At 55.4% G+C, this 14,965-nt stretch overlaps 1 protein-coding gene across 1 annotated transcript; it reads left to right on the top strand.

Moving 5' to 3' along the window:
- The first annotated feature begins 743 nt into the window (after window positions 1-743).
- On the top strand, window positions 744-14,193 carry CALU (calumenin). Its single transcript, XM_069033329.1, has 7 exons — window positions 744-810; window positions 4,268-4,498; window positions 8,474-8,667; window positions 11,895-12,061; window positions 12,163-12,223; window positions 12,512-12,711; window positions 12,798-14,193. The coding sequence occupies exons 2-7, from the start codon at window positions 4,278-4,280 to the stop codon at window positions 12,900-12,902; spliced, it is 948 nt and encodes a 315-aa protein (XP_068889430.1). The 5' UTR covers window positions 744-810; window positions 4,268-4,277; the 3' UTR covers window positions 12,903-14,193.
- Window positions 14,194-14,965: the final 772 nt, after the last annotated feature.

Genomic DNA, 14,965 nt, shown 5'->3' with positions numbered 1-14,965 from the left:
GTACCTCAGCAACAGGGAAAGGAAGAGAGCAACGTGCGGCCGGGAGTTTGGGATAAAAGGAGGCTGCGGCCTCTGAAACCTCGACAGAGAAAACCCCGCGGGCATGTGTCCCAGCAGACTCTCTCCCTTTATTCAAATGAAGTTGCAGGGTTCCTCTGTCTCATTCGTGGACACTGGCTTTTCATTGCGTGACTTTCCGTACTTTGGGATGTCTGTGTAGGGCCAAGAGCTGGATCCATGATCCCTGTGGATCTGACTCAGGGGAGTCTGTCACTGGGCAAGTGTAACTGATTCTGCGGCTCCGTGGCAGCCCGGCCACTCAGCTGGGCCACACCAGCCAGCTGGCAAAGGCCGGGAATGACCAGGGAGCGACCAAGGAATGAGCAGGGAAGGGACACAACACTCCCCGAGCCCGCCGCCGCCTCGACTTTCCCGCCTTTTCCACACACGTGACTCTGCCCACCTCGCAGGCGCGTGCGCAGTGCACCGCGGGGCGCCCCGGTGGGCGGGGTCCGCGGCCGGCGCGCGCCTGAGGACGTGGCGCATTCCAGCCAATCAGCGCCCGCATCCCCGGCAGGGGGCGGGGCCGGAGGGAGCAGGGCCGGAGGAGTGCGCGGGGGCGGGGCTGAGGCGGGCAGAGGGGCGGAGTGGCGGCAGAGGGGACCAATCGAGACGCGGAGCGGCGCGGCGGGGGAGGCGTGGCCTTCCTGTGATTGGTTGACGGGGAGGGCGCGCGGGGGGCTGTGCGGCGTGGCGCGGCGCCGACTTCCGGTGCGCGGAGCGGCGGCGGCGGCGGCGGCGGCGGGGACGGTGAGGGACGGGACAGGACGGGATCGGGATGGGCGCCGGCATGGGGGTCGGGGCCGGAGCTTGGAGCCCGGGGAAGTGGTGGGAGCGGCTCTGCGGGGCCGCTGCGGTGTGGCGGTAACGCGACGGCGGCAGCGCCGGGCCCGGTCTCCATGGGAACGGGCGGGAGCGGCGGCGCCGCCGCGTCCGCGAGTTTTGCGGCCAGTCCCGCTGTGCGATGCTGAGTCCCAGGGCCCGTGTACCGGCCCAGGGCGGGTGGGCTGGGCCGGCGGGGACCGCCTGTCCCGGGGATGGAGCCTCGTCCGCATCTCGCGACCCGGGCGGGACCGGCCCGCGGGGATCCATGGAGTCCCCCGGGGCATCCGCCGGGATTCCGGGCTGTAGGACCGCCGGGATAAGGGGCTGTGAGACCCCCGGGATACCAAGATAACGGGCTGTGGGACCCCCGGTGCTGCCCTGCGCGGGGGCTCTGGGCCGAGGAGGTATCACCCCAAATCCGTGTTCCTCTCCCGCAGCCATCAGTGACCCCCAAAACTTTGGGGTTGGTTTGGGGCAGGACCAGCCCGTTTCTATCCCGGGATTGGTTTCGGCTCCCAGTATCTCCCCCGCATCCATAAATCTTTCTCAGGGCCGGAATTCCCTGAACCCCACCCCTCACCCTTGCTGTGCCCCTGGGGTGGCACCTTGGGGTCCCAGTTAATTGTTCCCTGGCTGCTCCAATGGGATCAATCCCATTGGTAAAAAGCCAAAACAGAGGCTGATACCCAAACCTGAACAAATTGTGTTGCCTATGAGGGGTTTTATGGGATCCTATTGGCCTCCCAGACTGGAAATGTGTGTCCAGAGGGGCTTCTTCCCATCAATTTGCTCTAAATGTCACCACAGTTCCAAGCCCAGTGCAGAATTCCGAGTTCTTCTGTCAGTATCCCAGCAAACCCAATGGAAATTCTGGGTTTCACCATCAATATTACAGCAAACCCACTTGGAATCCCAAGTTTCTCCATCAATATCCTTGCAATCTCAAGGTCCTCCATCAGAATCCCACCTAGCCCCACTGGAATCCTCAGTTCCTCCCCAGCTGAGGGTCTGGACCCCCATTCTGACCCCCACATCTTCCCACCACTGTTTCCTGTTCCCGACTTCCCCACAGTTCACCCCTTTATTCAGGAGAAAAGGGATCTGCTGCCAGTGGCTCCTCCTGTGAGGAGAGGGGCTCTGCCTTTTTCCTCAGATTGGGATCTCTGCAGAAAATCCAGGGGCCCATCCCGTTGGTCAGCAGAAGCTGCTGATACTGCCAGTTTTTTATGGATAATTGTTTACGGATCACAGTTGGTTCGTGGGTTTTGGTGTCTCTGAACACCTTTCCCACAGCAGCTCCCGGCCCTGTGCCCGGATCCGGTTGGAGGTTGGATTGTCCCTCTTTAATCACTTCCAAGTGCCTCCCAGGCTCTGTGTGGACACTGGGAGATAAAATCGGGGTGTTTGACCTGTTCCAGGTCACCCTGTGCTCCAGGCTGGGCTGATCCTGGGATCAGCATGAGGCTGGGCAGGCCCCGGGCACTGGGATGTGCCCACAGTGAGCAGGAGTAAGGTCCTCAGCACAGGGATATCCAGAGCTCCACTTACACCTGGAATTGGCTTTCCCTCCTGGAATGTTTTTCCTCTCCAGAAACACTAAAAAAGTGACTTTTACTCTTTATAACCCAAACCCCCTCTCCATACCCCCTCCTTCCCCACTTCCAAGGAATTGAAATTTGTGGGTTTTCTGAATGGTCCGATAGATCCTTATTCAAAAAAAATAAAAAGGAAGGAAAGGGCCTTTCTATGTCCTTTCCCCCATGTCCTGCCACCACTGTCTTGGTTTGACATGGGACCAGTCCCAGGTCATTCCTGGGTCACTCCCAGGGCAGAATTCCTTGGTCTTAGTTCAGGTTAAAGGGGAATACCTGGATTTTAAACCACAGATTTAAAGTGCTAAGGAATGGGAATACCTGGTTTACTTTTATGTTTAAGAGCTCTGGGTGGGGAGGACCTGGATGTAAATTTAAAGGGGTAAGGATGGGGAATATCTTGGGTTTAAATTTAGATTAAAGCAATAAGGATGAGGAATATCTTGGGTTTAAATTTAGATTAAAGTAATAAGGATGAGGAATGTCTTGAATTAAATTTGCATTGAAGAGCTCTGGATGGTGAGTATCTGGATTAAATTTGGAGTGAAAGAGTTAAAGAAAAGAAATATCTTGATTAAAATTTAAGGGTAAATACTTCAGGATGAGGAATACCTGGACCGAAGTTTAAAGAGATCAGGATGGGGAACACCTGGATCTATGATGGAATCTAAGTTGGGATCTCAGTGACAAGGGTGGGGAACACCTGAATTTCGGTTGGGATTTAAAGGGATCGGCCTCTGGAATCCTTCCAGAGCTGCCATCGATCCCAGGCACATTTGGGTGGTTGGATTAGGCAGGTTCCAGTGCGAGGGGATCGGGTTGGTGGGGGAGGATTCCACCCACATCGGGTCTGGAGGAGCGTCCAGACGCGTTGGGAGGAGGCGGCACAAGGGTTTGGGGAGGGAATGTTGGGAGGAGGGAGAGCAGAGGGGGCCTGTGCCGCACGTCCTTCACATTCCTCCCATCTGGATCCACTTCCTTCCTTCCCGCCAGGATCCCTTTCCCCACCCCTGGATCCCTTCCCAGCCACAGTTGCCACTCTGAGGGGCTCTGGGATGGGGTTGGGAGCAGCTCCGGGGGAAACGGGATGTTGCCCACGTGCGCCGGGGTCTTGAAGGTCCCTGTGCCCTGATAATCTGTGTTAATTAATCCCTGTTCCTTGATAATCCACATCCATTAATCCCTGTGCCCTGATGATCTGTGTTAATTAATCCCTGTGCCTTGATAATCTGTCAGTTAGTCACTGTGCCCTGATAATCCACATCCATTGATCCCTGTGCCTTGATAATCTGTGTTAATTAATCCCTGTGCCCTGATAATCCATGTCAGTGAATCATTTTTGCCCAGATAACCCATATCAGTTCATTACAGTGCCCTGATAATTGGGATCAATTAATCAATTTGCCCTGAGAATATTCAGGAATTCATCACTTTCCCAGATAATTTGCATTTTTTAGTCATTTGTGCCCACATAATCTGCACTAATTCCCCATTTTCCCAGACAATCTGCATTAGTTCATCGTCTTTGCCCAGAAAATCCATATTTATCATTTTATCCAGATCATCTGGATTAATTCATCATTTTTGCTCCCATAATCAGTATTACTATTAAACTGGTTTTTCCCCAATAACATGCCCTAATCCCTATTTTCCCCAGATATTTTGCCCTAATCCCCATTTTTCCCTGACAGCACGCCCTAATGCTGTTGCTGCCCGTGCCGCCCGGTGCCCGTGCCGCCCGGTGCCCGTGCCGGCGGGCGCAGCCCATCGCGGTGTCCCTGTCCCCACAGGCCCAGCACGATGCTGTTCCCGCGGCTCCTGCTGTGCCTGAGCGTGTGGGCGCTGTGCGGCTCCGCCAAGCCCACGGAGCGCAAGGAGCGCGTGGTGCGCGAGGCCCCGCTCAGCGCCCGCGAACACGACGATGCCCAGAGCTTCGACTACGACCACGACGCCTTCCTGGGCGCCGACGAGGCCAAGAGCTTCGACCAGCTCACACCGGAGGAGAGCAAGGAGCGCCTGGGGTAAGGAGAGCATCCCAACCCTTCCCAGAGAGAGCTCTGGGCACAGGGAGCGGGGACACAGGGAGCAGCACCGGTGGGGATGGTGGCACGTGCACCGTTCCCCCTGCAGGAGACCCCGCTCCCAGCCTAGGAATTCACTTCCCAGAACCAGGCATTCCCCAGGAAGTCACCTGGAGCCATTCCCAGTGCCAGGCATTCCCCAAAACTCCGGAGCAGACAATGGGGGGCTGTGCTGTGCTGCACTCACTCTGTGTTCTCCGGGTACCACTGGAGCCCCTGGGATCACGGGTATTTCTCAGCTGGAAGGAGCTGGTTGGGAGCTGGGTAAACAGACCCTGCATGGAGATTCCCCCTCCAGCGTGGGGCTGGGCCTCAGCTGGGACCCCGGGATGCGCTGTGCCTCCCTTCAGATCCAGGATGGCTGCGCCTCCCCTGGGATCTGGCTGTGTCTCCCCCGGGCCCCCCCGGCCTGGCCCTGGGATCATTCCCGGGAGCGGAGTGGGGCCGGGTGCCCCCGCAGCAGCTGCTGCCGCAGTTGTTCTGGGGCTCCGGGTGGCTCAAACCTGGGAACTGCAGCCTCCAGCGGGGTGAGGTGGGGGGAACTGGGGAAGCGGAGGCTCCCTGGGCAACTCTGGACACTCCTCAGGATGCTGGGCTCCAATCACCTTGGAACTGGGTGCCTTTGGCTGGATTTTCTTGAAATGATCTAGCTGGGAAGGGACCTTAAAGCCCATCCAGTGCTACCCACTGTCCCAGGCTGCTCCCAGCCCCAATGTCCAGCCCGGCCTTGGGCACTGCCAGGGATCCAGGGGCAGCCACAGCTGCTCTGGGCACCCTGTGCCAGGAATTCCTTCCCAATATCCCACCTAAATCTCCCCTTTTTTAGTCAGACCCGATTTTTTCAGCCAAGCATCCCAACCTTGCTGCTGCCAGAGCAGCACCTATGCAGCCCACGGTGAATTTTGGGCTGTTTTTGGGGAATGGTGCTCCTTGATGGGAAAGAAAAGCTCAACCACATGTGGGTGCTGAGGAAACTTTCAGAGTGAGCCGAGTCCCACAGATACAGTGGGATGTGCAGGCCAGGGAGTGTCACGTTCCATCCATCCCTATGGATCGTCCAGGCTCCCAGTGGGAAGGAGGTGCTGGCCTCTCCCCCAGCACTTGGTGGGCCGGAGGGAATTTCCGCCCTCCAGGGACTATTTCAACTGGAGAACCCCATGATCCCTTGAAGCCAGGCCCTGCTTGCTCTGTAAACTCCAAAATATAGGATCCAGGAGTCTTTTTGCCTCCTGGCAAAATCAGAGCGAATCCCTCGACCCCCTGGAGCAGCGTCAGATGCCGGGGGAAGCTCAGCCCCGGCCGCCCTCCCCCGCCGCGTTCCCGCTGCCCGGGCTCCGTCACGGCTCAATCCCATTGTTCTGCCGAGTTATCTCCCGGAACGCCGGCAGCGCCCGCCCGCGCCGACTTTCCAGCGGAGATTTTCCGCCCTCCGCACAAACCAGCCGCAGTTTTATCCGCTGAGGCCAATTCCTGCTATCCCGAGCTGGAATTGCTTTGATAAACTCGTTATCACGGTCTGATTCTATAAATTCTGTGCTTTAACGGGGTTGTGCTGCAGGAAGGGCCTGTTTTTCTGCGAGAGCTCCGCCTCCGGCTTTCCAAGTGCTTTCCACGCAGCTCTGCTCACCTCCTTGCCTTTTGGGCCGTCGGGGATTTGGGAACAATGCCCGGGCCGTACCTTGTTTAGTGCCGGCGGCAGTGCCGTTCCCTGGCAGCAGCCCTGGGCACGCGGATCCCCTTGGATCAGGGAGTGGGAACGGCGAGCAGCTGCCGGCCCTTCCCGAGCATCTGCTGCCCTCCCTTGCGGGGGGGGCAGAATGGGGGTTTGGGAAAATGTGAGGATTCGGTGGCTCCTGCCCTGGGAAAGCAGCCGGGAGCAGCTGGTGCCGGCCCCGGGCGCGGGACCAGGGTGGGGAGGAGGTTTGGGAGCTTCCTGAGTGCCCGGCTCGGGTTGGAGAGGGTTTGACTTGCCTGGGAAGCTGTTCCCTAATTAACCCCCTGGTAACTGCCCTGGAAAAACTTCTTTGGCCATCAACCCCTGCCGGCTCTGGTCCTCCATTCCAGGGGTTTTCCCCAATAACTCCCTTTGCCGGTGGTGTTACCTTCTTGGGAGAAGGAAACATGGAATTGTTTCCCTGAAATAGAAAGAATTTGACAGATTTATCTGTGGTTTATATATTTACATGGACAAATGTTTAGTATTCATGTGATACTTTACATAATTGTATGCAGAATTTTATAATACTGATTTTTTTATATGTTTGTATGGAAAATTCTGAATATTTATGTGATATTTTTCATATTTCTGCGTTTGATCAGGAATATTGGAAGGGACGCTTTGCATATTGATATATAAAATTCTGAAATATTTATATAATATTCTACATATTTATGCATAACTTTAGGCACTACTGATGAGCTATTTTTGATACTTACATATTTATTTTATGTATTTCTCTATAAAACCGCTCAGGTCTCCAAGCCCTGCTCACTGCCCCCACTCTGGCACCTCACTGTCAGAACTAAATTTCACATTTTCCCCCATTTTCTTCCAGTCTCTCTCCAGTGTCTCATTGCCAGGAACATCCTTTGTGCCACAGAGGAATTCCTGATTGTCCTTGACCAAGGCAATTCTGAAACATGGAAACCTGGCTGTGAGCATGGGTGGCTCCGGTGTCCGGGTTTTCCTTTGCACCAATATTTTTGGAATTAATAGTCCTAGTGGTGATTTGAAATTTAAAAATTCCGTGTTTTCCACCTGTCTTCTAAAATTCCTCAAATACCCGGGCTGGAGCTCAGGATTCCTGAATGGTTTTCTGTTAAACCTTCATATAAAAGGAAAAAACCAGGATCCTGCTTCGCCAGACAAAGGATTTTGGGACCGTTACCCCTGATTTTCATCTGAGGAGCCCGAAACTTTCCCCGCACAGAGCTGCGTCTGCTCCGGGGAGCGAGCCCTGTGGAGCGGTGTGGATCAAACAGCCCCCACCCCCCGGCTCCATCTGCCCCTGGATCCTGCATTCCTGCCGGCTTTTCCTACAGCTGCTGCTAAAAATAACGGAGGCACGCGGCCGCTGCGGCACTGGGGCTGCGCGGCTCCGGTTGCTCCCCCGGGCAGCGGGTGGGATGGGCCCGGCACCGGCTGCTCCAGGGCTCCTCTGCTCCGCTGGGCTTGGGCTGGGCTTGGGCGGCTCCAGTTCCTACTGCAGAGCCGAACTTCCCGGGTTTAGCAGAAATGTGCGTCTGTGCTCCTCACCCGGCGCCATCGAGGTGGGAGGACACACAGATGGATTCCTAAGATTTAACAGGGAAGATTTTCCTCTAAAATTTGTAATTCCTGAAGAAACCAAAGCCTGAGTGGTTCAAGAGTGGCCAAGCTGGTGATTTCCATGTCTGAGCCAATGTTTTCTGCGTCCGGGACAGCATTTTGGCAGCTGACCCACTTTTTCAGCAGCTAACTCAAATGTTGGTTTTAAAGATAAACTCTTCAAATGGTTGAATTTGCAAATTCTATAACCACCTCAACTTTCTCCTGGCATCACCAGGAGAGGCAGAGCCAATATTCCCATTTTTAATATAAATATGGGTCCATGCTCATCACCTGGTGCTGTCTTGGTCAAAGGACGCATGGATAGGTCTTTCCCAGGGGCTAAAACAGAATTTTTTCCCTAAAACTGATAATTTCTGAAGAAACCAAAACCTGAGTAGTCCAAAAATGGCTGAGCCAGCAATTTTCATGTCTGAGCTGAAGCTTTGGCAGCTGAACCATATGTTGGTTTTAAGGATGAACTCCAAATATTTGAATTCCCAAAGTCTGTAACACCCTCGACTAACCCCCTCTGCCCCTTCCCATTCCCTCCCTGCTAACCCCTCATTTTTCTTAACTTTTGCTGGATTTCTCTGCGTTTCCTACAGGAAGATTGTAGGGAAAATAGATGAGGATGGAGACGGGTTCGTGACAGTGGAGGAGCTCAAGGCCTGGATCAAGTTTGCCCAAAAGCGCTGGATTTACGAGGACGTGGAGCGCCAGTGGAAGGGCCATGACCTCAATGAGGACGGGCTGGTTTCCTGGGAGGAGTATAAAAATGCCACCTATGGATATATCCTGGGTAGGTCCTGGCTCTTGGGATGAGCCTTTCCTGGAGCCAGCAGCTGGGACATCCTGCTCTGCTTTAGAGTGCGAGAGCCGGTGGGGTGGAGGTGGATCAGGATGGGCTTGTAGCATGACAGTCAGTGGGATGGACGTGGATCCAGAGGGGGAGTTTGGGGCCTGGATTAAGGAGGCCCAGAGGAAGTCCGTGGTTGGGAGTGTGGAGCGGCAGTGGCAGGTGTTTGGCTGACCCAAGATGGATTTTTCCCCTGGGATAAGCACAGGAATATGATGTAGGGCATGGCCTTGGTATACATGGGGCCAGCTGGAGCAGATGTCCCCGAGATCTCACACTTTAAAACCTCCAAAACTCTCCAAATTGATCTCCTGGTGGCATTAACAAAGAGAAATCTAAGGAAAAGAACCCAAAATACATGGAAATCCCCCAAAGGGCATGTTTACACCCCCACCCATCCCTTTTTTCCCCTCTGCAGCCACGTCTGGGCATTATTGATGTCCCTGGTGACAAATGCAGCTCTGGGCTGAATGCAGGTGATTTTGGGATTAATGGCATGTGGGAATGGGGGTTTCCAGCCCTTTGGAATTCCTGGCTTGTGGGGGCATTTGGGACCTGCAGGTGGAACCGACTGACCTGCGGCTGTGGAACCACCTTGGTGTGTCCATTGCATCCCTGAACCCACAAAAAACCATTAGCAGAGATTTCTGTCGCTTTCTTTTATCCTGGGAGCAGTGTTAGACCCCAGAACTCGGAGATGTTGGGACACATGCTGGGCCAGCAGTGTGGCACGGCTTCAGACATCCCTGGGAGTGTGGGAAGCAACAGCTCTTTTGGGGTTAAAACTTTAAACGCTAAAGCCCTGTGCCAGCTCTGGCCTCCAGCACTGTAGACTGACCCGGGTGGAGGAGCTGCAGCTCTGGAGTGTTGAATCCACTCTAATTTCCTAAATATTGCCAAAAATAGTCAAACTGCTCCACGGGATGTGCAGAGAGGGAGCTGCTGCACAGCACAGGAGGCTCATCCATCTCCCTTGGGATCAGGGAGGATCTGGATTTGCTGTGCTGGTGGCCAGGGAAATCCCCATGACACCCCCAGGCTGGGGCAGCGCTTCCCAAACCTCCCTTTTCCATGGATTTCTGGGGTCTGGGCTAGTCTGCCTGTGTAAATCCAGACTGGAAGGAGAAAGAGAGGTCCTGGGAAGGGTTTGAGCACTGTTTGAGAAGTCTGGGGTGGGATTTAGGACCTGCAGGTGTTGGATAGGGAAAAATAGGAACATTCATGAGGAAAAGCCTTAATGAGAAAACCCTGAATTAATGGAATCCCCTTAATGAGCTTAAGGAGTTCCTTCCCACAGGCAGAGCAGTGAGTGGGAGTGCCCAGCCCCCGGCACGGCCGATTCCAAACCTGGAGCAGTGCTGGAGGCTGAGTGCCCTTGGCAGGCCCTGATGGAGCCTCGACTCATGCTGCTCCCACATACTTGTATCCTTACGGAGTGCCGGGAGGATCCTGCCTCACGCTCTGGCTCTGGCTCCGTCTCCTCTCGGCAGGAATTACTTTTCCACAGCTCCTTGCTGCTGAAATGTTCCTCTCTCTTCTCCTTGCTCCCCTCCATGGCCAGAATGGGGCTGGAATGCCTCTGGAGGTGCCGTCTGTGTGTTGAGCAGTGGCCAAGTGATGCATGGGGCCAGGCATCACCCTTGGCTGCTCTGGAGGGTCCAGAATGTGGTGTTTTGTCAGCAAAACGAGGTGCTGGGACTGGTTTTATTAATTAATTAATTACATGCCAGGATGAGTCACTGGGTGGCCCCCAGAAGTGTCACGGAGCAGTGTGGGGTTCTGCTGGGGGGAATCCTGGGAATCAGGGAATATCAAGTGATAAATGTCCACGAGCTTCATCTGAGACTGGAAATTCCTTTGAAACTCCCTTCAAAATCAGAAATTATAATCATCATCATCATCATCATTCCTATTTTTGTTAATTCCTCAATCCCATGGTAGGATCCAAAACCAGGAATGCTTGTCCCAGGAGACAAGACATTGGGTTGAGCTTGTGGCTTTGCTGCCATACTCTGAGCAATTCCCCAACTCTGTCTCCTTCCCCTCCATCTGCTCCCCCAAACCTCTCCCAGCCCAGGGACCGAGACAGGAAGTGACTTTGGGGGCGTTGGGAGGGTTTAACCCTTTCTAACCCACCTGCCCCCCCCACCACTCCCCCATCAAACCCATTAATTAGCCCAACAGCAGTTAAGGAATTGGTCCCGAAGGTTTCCTTGTTCAGGGCTATGCTGCTTCTCAAGGCAAAACCTTGGGAACAGAATGAGGAATTTGGGGTTCATTCTGCTCTAGAGCTACCTCAAGTCACAATCTTTGGATATTTAATGGCCTCAGGGCTGCTCCAGAGCTCCTTAATCCAGGGCTCCCTATGCCTGCCTTTTGTCCCAGGTAAAAGAGCAGGGACACAGGGACTTTTGGACCCTTTTTTAGATTGGGCCTGGCTCAGGTTTAACTTAACCAGAGCATGGCAGTGTCCCCCAGCATCCACGTTCTCCATAGGCTGCTGGACACTGCTGGCCCCGTGTCCTGGAACTCCTGTCCTGCTGCTGGCAAGGCTATGCCAAGAGGCCACGCGTGCCCCATGATCCCACCCAGCTGAAGCCTCCTGGCCCTGCCACTGCCCCGGCAGCGAGTGAGATCCCCTTACACATTCCCCTCCCAAAATAGCTCAAGTTGAGCCTCTGGCTGTGCTGGCCAAAGCCCCTGAGCCTTGTCTTTTGGGGCCTCTCCCTGGGAATGTCATGATCCCAGGGCTTCCACAGCTCCTCCTCCTCCAGGGAGTGGGCACAGGAGAGAAGTGGTGGCTGCAACTGAGCTTTCGTTGGCAAAGTGTTGGGAGGTTGTGCTGAGATGGAGGAAGTTGAGTTGAGGAGTTTGAGGTTGGGTGGAGGATGCTGAGGTTGCGTTGAGGAAGCTGAGGATGGAGAAGGTTGTGTGGAGGAGGTTGGGTTGGGGTGAAGGTTGAGGTTGGGTTGAGGAGATTGAGGTTGTCCTGAGGTTGAAGTTGTGAGGAAGTTGAGGTTCAGTAGAGGAGGTTGAGTTTGGGTTGAGGTTGAATTGAGAATGTTGAGTTGGGTTGAGGTTGGTTTGAGGTTGTGTGGGGTTGGGTTGGTGGGTGCCTTGGTCCTTCCCCTGCCCAAGCTGACCTGAGTGCTCCCTGTGCTCCTTCCCAGACGATCCAGACCCTGACGATGGCTTCAACTACAAACAGATGATGGTGCGGGACGAGCGGCGCTTCAAGATGGCCGACAAGGATGGGGACCTGGCAGCCACCAAGGAGGAGTTCACGGCCTTCCTGCACCCTGAGGAGTATGACTACATGAAGGACATTGTTGTGCAGGTGGGGCCAACACAGAGGCATTTTGGGAAGCTCTGGTGGCGGGTGGTCACTGAGGGGCAGGAATTGCTCTGGGCCCAGCTCACACCAACATCTTCTTGCAGGAAACCATGGAGGACATTGACAAGAACGGCGATGGTTTCATTGACCTGGAGGAGTACATCGGTGAGATGCTGGAGCTCCACGTGCTCTCCAAATCCTCTCAGTGTCCCCGTCCAGTGGGAGCCACTGCTGCCATGTCCTTCCCAGCCCTCCCCCTCACAGAATGTTCTTCTCTCTCTCAACTTCCACCTGCCCCCATGCCTCCATTGAGGATTTTCGGGTGAAATTTTCGGGTGACCCAGATGGTGCTTTTGGATTTTGGGGATGGATTTAGGGAACTCAAGGCTTTGGGTCAATCTTTGGGATGGGGCAGGGGCCGTAGGGCTGATCCTGATCCCGCTCTCCCCACAGGTGACATGTACAGCCAGGACGGTGATGCTGATGAGCCCGAGTGGGTGAAGACAGAGCGGGAACAGTTTGTGGAATTCCGGGACAAGAACCGGGATGGGAAGATGGACAAGGAGGAGACCAAGGATTGGATCCTGCCCTCAGACTACGACCACGCCGAGGCCGAAGCCCGGCACCTCGTCTATGAGTCTGACCAGGACAAGGTGGGCCAGTGGGATTTCGGGAGCCGGATGGGAGGAGTGGGGAAATGGCTGGATGGGGAAATAGCAGGATGTGGCGTTCCCTGCAGGACGGGAAGCTGACACGGGAGGAGATCGTGGACAAGTCGGACCTGTTCGTGGGCAGCCAGGCCACGGACTTCGGGGAGGCGCTGGTGCGGCACGACGAGTTCTAGGCTCGACACCGACACCTATTTATGGGCTCCGTCCCTCGCCGAGGCCGTTCCTGCCGCGGAGAAACCCCATCCCGGCTCCCGGGGATGGGGCTCGGGAAAGCCACACTCCCCCGGCACTTGGGGCTCGTCTTGTTGTGGGTTTTCCCCGGGTTTTAATGACTTTTGGGTTATTTTTGTATGTTTTGGTTTTACCACGTGTGGAAACAGCTCCCCTCGCGCGGGGGCAGCGATGGGGCTGCCTGGGGCTGCGGGGCCCGGGGGGGAATGGGAAATTCACAGAGGGATTGGGATTGGAATTGCCGTTGGAATAAAAATTAGAATTGGAATTGGAATTAAAATTAAAATTGGAATTAAAGTTGAAATTGAAATTAAAATTGGAATTTGAATTGGACTGAAATTTGAATTAAAAATGGAATTGGAATTAAACATTGAAATGAAAATCAAAATTGAAATAGAATTGGAACCAGAGAAGTGAAATTGAATGAAATGGAAACATTGATGTGAAATTGGAATAAAAAGTGAACATTGAAATGAAAATTCAAACCCAAGAAAACCCCAAAAAGCGTTGGAGCAGCAGCAGGACCCAGGGAGTGACCTGGAGGTGACCCCAGGGCGGTCGGACCCTCCTCCCCCGTCGCTGCCCCCTGGGATCTGGGCAAGACCCCTCCCCCCAGCCCCGCTCCAAGTGCCTTGAACCCCCCAAACCTCTGGGGGGGGGGGCTCATCCCACCATCCCACCCTGCTCTGGGACAATTCCCAAGGTTTTCTCTTTTCTGTGTTGTTCGTCCCCCTGCAGCCACCGGAGCTGCAAGGAATCAGGCCCGGCCATCTCCAAATGCCCAGATTTTCCCTTAGGTCCTTTCCCAAAGGTTTCCAAGGGCTGACCAGATCTTCCCATCTCCTCCTCCTCCTCTCTCTATTCTTCCTCCTTTCCTCTCCTCCCTAAATCCAGGGGTCAGTGGGTTGGGAATATGCCCCCATGCAGGCCTTGGGAATCTGGGAATGCTGGGGGTGATCTGGGATGCCAGGGATGATTTGGGACAGCGTAAGTGATTTTCGGAATACTGGGAAAGCCTCTGGTGCAGCCACCCAGCCCCACAACAGCCCCTCTCCTAACACCCCCTGCCCATCCATGAGGATTTGGGACCCTGTGACAACTCTGGACACAGATTTTTCGCCTCCTCCGGGTTTATTCTTCGATTTTCTCCTCGGGCTGATTGAAGGGATTCAGATCAGTTGGAACTCAATAAACCTGTTCACCCCCCGATGGGCCGAGGGGGACGGACCCTAATTCCCTGTTTCCCCCTAAACCGGGATCTGGGGGAGCTCCCTCTGCCTGAGCCAGGAGGGTTCAGACAGGGGCGCCCTGAGGAGGGGAGTGGGGGCAACTGGATGGGGGGATGCGGGGTGGGGGGGGATGTGAGGCCTGTGGGAGTCCTGCCCCTGGGGCTTGGGGGGCTCAGCCTCATAGAGGGAATCCAGCCCCATGGATGGGGGGCTCAGTCCCACCTCCACCCCACAGATGGGGGGCCCAGCTCCACCCCAGCCGCACAGATGGAGATGGGTAGCAGCATCCCACCTCCCTGCCCCCCACTGCCCGTGAGGCCTGAGGGGGACAAGGGAGCAGAGTCCACCATGGCATCACCGTGGAGCATGGCCACCCATGGGACCCCCATCCTGCCCCACTGTGGAGCACAGCGACCCATGGGACCTCCATCCTGCCCCACTGCAGGGCACAGCCACCTCCGGGACCCCTGTCCTGCCCGACTGTGGGGCAGTTTCCCCTGGGACCCACTGTCCCTCCCTGCCATGGGGCACAGCCACTCCTGGGACCTGTCTCCTCCTGCTGTGGGGCACAGCTACCCCTGGGACCCCCAGCCCAGCCAACCATGGGGCACAGCCACCCCCGAGACCCCTGTCCCATCCCACCACGCAGCACAGCCACCCCCAGGCTCCCCCATCCTCACCGTGCTGTGGGGCACAGCTGCCCCTAGGATGCCCATCCCATGGATCCCCCGTCCCATGGGCCCCAGGTGCTCAATGGATCCCTGTTGCGCTCAGAC

The sequence above is a fragment of the Aphelocoma coerulescens genome, chromosome 1A (assembly GCF_041296385.1).
Source record: "Aphelocoma coerulescens isolate FSJ_1873_10779 chromosome 1A, UR_Acoe_1.0, whole genome shotgun sequence".
NCBI classification, from domain to species: domain Eukaryota; kingdom Metazoa; phylum Chordata; class Aves; order Passeriformes; family Corvidae; genus Aphelocoma; species Aphelocoma coerulescens.
Note: the sequence above shows the minus strand (reverse complement) of the source record. Positions and strands in the feature narration are given on the sequence as shown.

Bases quoted from the DNA above. Each gene is read 5' to 3' on its own strand.
- CALU (XM_069033329.1), top strand. From the start codon at position 4,278: ATGCTGTTCCCGCGGCTCCTGCTGTGCCTGAGCGTGTGGGCGCTGTGC. The intron at 12,224-12,511 runs GTGAGATGCTGG...CTCTCCCCACAG, and splicing joins TGACCTGGAGGAGTACATCG to GTGACATGTACAGCCAGGAC. The intron at 12,712-12,797 runs GTGGGCCAGTGG...CGTTCCCTGCAG, and splicing joins ATGAGTCTGACCAGGACAAG to GACGGGAAGCTGACACGGGA.